General features: G+C 44.5%; 1 protein-coding gene across 5 annotated transcripts in view; it reads right to left on the bottom strand.

Annotated features, from left to right (window-relative positions):
- Positions 1-366: 366 nt before the first annotated feature.
- LOC310690444 (sulfotransferase 2B1-like) overlaps positions 367-6,268 on the bottom strand; it is a 30,898-nt gene continuing 24,996 nt past the window's right edge. For 3 of the 5 annotated variants that reach the window (XM_083469344.1, XM_083469345.1, XM_083469343.1), the window contains exons 6-7: positions 5,523-5,703; positions 367-893 (exon numbers count right to left, since the gene is read on the bottom strand). In XM_083469344.1, the coding sequence (XP_083325470.1) occupies positions 778-893; positions 5,523-5,703 (297 nt within the window). In that variant the 3' untranslated portion in view covers positions 367-777. Of the gene's footprint in view, positions 894-2,191; positions 4,198-4,368; positions 5,704-6,268 lie in introns of those variants that run through there. The other 2 variants (XR_014518082.1, XR_014518083.1) reach the window with 1 other exon arrangement.

Genomic DNA, 6,268 nt, shown 5'->3' with positions numbered 1-6,268 from the left:
TAGCAGGGGCCTGGTGCTCCAAGCAAGTGATTGGCACGCTTGATTTGTGGCGCTGGGCAATTGGCTCCTCGTAACCAGCTGGGAGCAGTCCGACAGAGAAATCACCACCACCTGCATTTCCTGTGTTCCATTTCCTTCGAACCACGCTGTCTGCAGTGCAGCCCACCCCACACGTGTGTGTATATACTGTGTTTGCCTGTAGTCCACAAAAGCTCATGCCACAAAGCATCTGCTAACTGTTCAGGTGCCACCAGACTCCTGGCTGTCTCGCTACAACAGGCCAACATGGAAGCCCCCTCTAGAAAAAGACTGTCAGGAACTCTCTTGTTAATGCGTGTCGCCTTCTTGAAACCACTGGACTTTGAAACCATTGGATATTGGTTTATTTTATTACAATACATCTTTTCTCCCATCATGGAACTCAAGACATCGCACAAAGGGCTATTCAGGTGGTCTTCTGCTGACCACACCCAGACCTGCTTAGCTTCAGCAAGGTTCCTGCATCATGCGCCTTCCTGGCCATGTGCCCTGATTGCTCAGGGCTTAAGAGCCATAGTTGGGTGACCTCTGGAATCTAATCCGCCACAGCTCACTCCCTTCCTGGAGCCCTGACTCCAGTTCTCACTACACCCCATTCTCCTCCCACGGTTCCAGGAGTTCTGGCCCACCCCAGATGTCCCCACTAATCTACAGCGTGTTGTGCTGAGACACCATTGGTATCCCATTGAGATATTAAATCAGTCCGGTGTTGGAGAGAGTCAGCGGGGAAGGCCAGATTCATTCTTTGTCCCACGGAAACGTGACGTTTAAGTCTCGTAGGCGTTCCTGGTAGACCTGGTCAAAACATTCGCTCTGCGTGGTGGTCAAATGGTTCTTCCAGTCGCCGGATATCCCTGGAAACCAGTAACAGAAAGTAATTGCCGGTTATTCTCAGGATAGAAATGGTGGAGGAAATATTTCTACAAGCACATGATGACCACTGTGTGGATATGCCAAGAGCTGTGATGTTGCCCCTTGTCTGATGAGGAACAGGCAGAGTCAGGGAGAGTGTGTCTTCCTATCAGTGATTATTATCCGTATCAGCTAAAAATAGAGGTGCATGCAGAGGTAGTATAAGAACGTGAGAATAGCCTTGCTTTGTTGTGTTAACAAAGCAAGGAACAGTGGTTACTGAAATTAGAGGCAACAGCTAAGGATGGCTTTCTCCATCAAGCATGGTTTGCTGCCTTGTTCATGATATGTCCATGCCCCCCTTCTTTCAGGGAGCTCACCGGGCTGTAGATGGTTCTCCCCCCCCCCTCCATTTCATCCTTTCAACAACTCTATAAGGTAGGGTTAGGCTGGAGACTATTACTGATCCAAGGTCATACAGTGAGCTTCATGACCCTGTTGGGATCTGAACCCTGGTCTGTCAGGTTTGATTCCAGCCTTCTAACCATTACACCACACGGCCTTTATAAGCTCCCTAAGACAATCTCGTTGGTTGGGCCCAGTGCTGGAATGGAGGGACCACTGGTCAGATTCTTTCCACCATGGTGTTTTTTGTTCTAATAAATCTTTATACTTTCCCCAACTTTAAATATCACTTTCTTAATTATATGATTTTGGAAACTTTGATGTATTCTAGCTTTTTCATACTATAGGTAGACATGTCAGCCAAATCTATTATCATGCCCTTCCAAATCCAACAGATCTGTATTTTTTTAATTTGATCCATTCTTGGATCCAACAAATGCATAAAGCTTCATAGTATAATTTCATGTTGGCAGTGAAAGCCTTCTCTTTCTTTAGTATCTGTTAATAATTTATATTTTATTCTCGGCCTCTTGCCCTGCCATATAAATTTTGAAATATCCTTTTGCCAATCTTTAAAAATGCCATATTACTTATCACTGGAACTGATTGGAATAAAAACATTTTTTTTCAAGCCATTCATATTGATTACTGAAATTCTCCCTAATAAATTCATTCTGTTCCAGATTTCTAATTTCCTTTTTATTTCTTTCCAAACTTTTTCATAATTATCTATCTATCTATCTATCTATCTATCTATCTATCTATCTATCTAATTAATATTCCTTGGTGTTAGCCATATCCCTAAGTATTTCACTTTGTTGTGAATATTTATACCTATTTCTTGTTGAATTTTGTTCTTAATCCTGTTTTGGGATATTTTTAACTAATAATTTCATTTTATTAGGTTTGAAACCAGCAACTTGTCCAAACTCTTGTATCTTATAAATAACTTGTTCAAGTGAGATTGTTGGATCTTCTACAGTGACTACTAAATCATCTGTGAATGCTTTCGATTTAAATTCCTTACTTCCTACCTTTATTCCTCAAATGTTCTCATCTGCTCTGATACTTCTCATCAAAACTTCTAATACTAAAATAGACAATAACGGGGAGAGAGGACAACCCTGCCAGATTCTTAGGCAATTCCTATGATGCTTTTGAATTATGGTGCTGGAGGAGACTCTTGAGAGTCCCATGGACTGCAAGAAGATCAAACCTATCCATTCTGAAGGAAATCAGCCCTGAGTGCTCACTGGAAGGGCAGATCGTGAAGCTGAGATTCCAATACTTTGGCCACCTCATGAGAAGAGAAGACTCCCTGGAAAAGACCCTGATGTTGGGAAAGATGGAGGGCACAAGGAGAAGGGGTCAACAGAGGACGAGATGGTTGGACAGTGTTCTCAAAGCTACCAGCATGAGTTTGACTAAACTACGGGAGGCAGTGGAAGACAGAAGTGCCTGGCGTGCTCTGGTCCATGGGGTCACGAAGAGTCGGACACGACTAAACGACTAGACAACAACAACAAATGATGGCTACACACAAGAGCCCTGCTGGATCAGGCCAATGGCCCATCTGGTCCAGCTTCCTGCTCTCACAGGGACCAGCCACATGACTCTGGGGGTGCAAGGACAGCAGGAACATTCTCTGATTGGTATCTGGGGATTTGGGGATGGAGGGAAGAACTGCAGGTGTCTGCAGGGTTTGTGGGTTTTTTGTGTGAGGGTTTGTGAGGAGGGGGGATAAAGGAAAACACCGAAAGTGGGAGTCAAGCAAATTTCCCACACAAAAAATGTGAGAACGATGCCTGTACATTTTGCTGTACATTTTGCCCTGTGTCCTAAATTCTTTAGCTAACTATCGTTAGGATGGGATTGGCGGCTGAGCTGAGGATCCCCTCCAATCCCATGATTCTAAAAGGGACTACTGGAGTAGATCAAACCAGCTGGGCAAGTTTAGGCCTGTCAGCTTCCCCATTGTTAGGGAAATTGTAGGCTAATGTCTCTTGAAGGCTGCCCTTTTTAATGGGAGGCAAAGATCCGAATGGGAAGCGTCCGTCTCTCTCCACTCCCAGCTGGGTGTATACAGGCAGGCAGGAGACAAAAATAGACTTGGAAGAGTTGCTGGGAGGCTAAAGAAAGACACAGAGCGAGCATTTTTGGAGCCCTGAAGACACTGTCAGTTCTCCTAGGCATGGATGCCAGTGAACTTCTCAGGGGTCTGTTGGGGTGCCTAATGTCGTGCCTCCACCTATGTTCAACCTGTGCATTTGCAAACAAGCACAAATATTACAAAACGCCAGTAAGTTTCCAGTGACCTCATTCCAAAGGAAGCCAAAGGTGCTGCACCCTTGAATCCTCTCACCGCTGAGAGATTGGGGAATTGCATAACAATACAGGGGAATAGCATCTTCCTCCTCTCATCCCGAATGAACTCGCTGGTGCTTCCTGCATTCACCCAGGGACTGGAGATCAGGGCAACACTGGAAAGTGAGCTTTTGCAACCGCCTCACCTTAATTAAAAATGTTTTTGAGCAGAGCTGATTTACATCATGCCTGACAGCTGCAAGTTACTGAGCAAGAAACCAGGATGCTTCCAAAATTCTCATTTCCTAGATTGTAAATTACCCTTTTTTTTCTTTCCAAGTCAAACCAATGCATTAGGAATTTGTTCCCTGCCCCAGATTTTGTGTAGTGTTGTGCCTGTGGTGTTTGCCATAGATTTTAGTTCCTTCGCTGCATATTCTGCCTTTTTCTTCACTCTGCATTGTGGATCCAGACATGTGTCTTGATAAAACACTGCAAAAAAAGCAACCTTGGTGGGACAGAACGTATGGTTGCATCAATATCCTTTGGGTGCAGTGTTTCACCAGTGCATGGGGTTACATGTGCAGTAAAAGATCACTTACCGTATTTTTCGCTCTATAACACGCACCTGACCATAACACGCACGTAGTTTTTAGTGGAGGAAAATCCGTAGGCATGCCACCCGTAGGCATTCCCTCCATAACACGCACAGACATTTCCCCTTACTTTTTAGGAGGAAAAAAGTGAGTGTTATGGTGCAAAAAATACGGGTATATAAAACCTAATGAAGTCATAAGTAGAGATGGGGGAGAAATTTGATTCAGTTCACATTTAAAGATGAACCTACCTTAATTATCTCTTTCCAAAACAATGCAAGAAACAAAACGCAGCCATCGTCAGAAATTCGCTCTTCTCCAGTTTGCACTTCTACAACTTTTTCAATGCAGTTTGCAAGCCAACTAATATGTACAATAATGCATATATTGGGGGTAAAGCATTGATAGAAATGCATATATTCATGAAAGTAACATGCAAAAATGCATTATTTTGGGAGAAACTGCTTTGCAAAAACATGTGCGTATTAGGCAAAATTCTATACAAGTTGCAAAATAGCCATGTTTATACTTTGAGAAGCTTGCACTGAAGTTTTGATGAATCTTCAAGAAATTTTTGTTTTTCATTGCAGACTGAAATGTGGAGAACTGAAATGAAGACTGGGAAAACGAAGAACTGGGGGGAACCGAAATTGATAGGTTTGCCCAGCCCTCGCCATAAATAAGATCACGCCAAGATTGTTTTGTTGCAGTGTTTTATCAAGGCACACATAAGCATAAGTGTATGTGTGTGTGCTCGCGCACGCGAGCACATGCACACACAAATTAACTGGGGTGAGCTGGGGATCCCATGAGGGAACTGTAGGAATTGGGAAGGCAGAGGATAACCCCCTAGGAGCCTAACAAGTAGTACTGAGGGGAGGTTCTGTCTGGTACTGCTGCGGAGCTGAGGCTAGTACACACACCTAGAGGGCAGTCTGTCATGGCAAAAAATAATAATAATAAAAAAATTAAGCACCTTGTGGCACTTTGAAACCTAGCTAATTTGTTATAGCACAAGCCTTTGTGTTTGAAAGTCCACTTCATAAGATCACCGGTAATCCCATACATTTAAGGAGCTCACTGCACCTTTTGCATTTAATTGCTATTGGACTTCAGCTTTAACATTCCCCTGAGCTTTACACCCATGTTCGTTATTATATGCACCTGGAATTGAAGGATCACACTCCATGCATCTTATGAAGTCCACGGAAACTTATGGCATAATAAATTTGCCACCAGACTATTTGTTGGGGATTCCCAATGGCTGCCACCCCTAACTGAGGCACACACTGCGGACAGATCACTCCCAGCCCATCCTACTGTCACCTTTGCGGAGGAAAGCACTTTTCTTCTGGTTCATGAGGAAGCGGGGCGAGAGGGAGAAATTCGACATCTTGTTGCTTTTCATGGCCTCGAAGGAGGCATTCGCCACCACTGAGTCTATGGCTGCATCGTCTAAGTCCTTGCCCAGGAACTGGCAAATTCGGACTACGCTTCCTCGCAGGTCCTGGAGAATGATGGCGGAAATTGTAAGCAGTTGCAGAGGATGCACACTTGAGATAAACACGCTTAAGCACATTGACACCACACATGGAAAGAGTTTCAAAGCTAACCGGGCTGTTGTGGCAATTCCAAAGCAACAAACAGATGGTGATTCGGCAATCGCAGTTTGAGGAAGGGGGCCAAAATTACTGTGAGGAACATGCAGGGGGGCTGCATCTCTGGTGCGCTGAAGTGTTGGCAGTTAAACCAGAAGTTTCAATTGGAAGTGACATTTGCAGGGGTGATGATACAGCGCTGCCCAGCCTGACAGAGGACAAAGGGAGAGGAGAGACACCTCAGGTGTGGGGTCTAAGCCGCTGAGAAAGGGGAAACAGGAGATGAGGAACCTGCGTACAGAAATGGAAGCAGGACCAAAAGGTGTAGCAGCAGAGAGACTGTGGGTGAATGGAAGAATTGTCCTACACTAAAGGAGTGCAGGAGTGAAGGTAGGACAAGGGCCTGGCAGGAAGGCGAGAGTGAGACTGGAAGAGAGAATGAATATGTGAAACAGAAAGGGACCAAGCAGAAAG

Source organism: Podarcis liolepis (assembly GCF_965112155.1).
Source record: "Podarcis liolepis genome assembly, chromosome: 13".
Lineage (NCBI taxonomy): Eukaryota > Metazoa > Chordata > Lepidosauria > Squamata > Lacertidae > Podarcis > Podarcis liolepis.
Note: the sequence above shows the minus strand (reverse complement) of the source record. Positions and strands in the feature narration are given on the sequence as shown.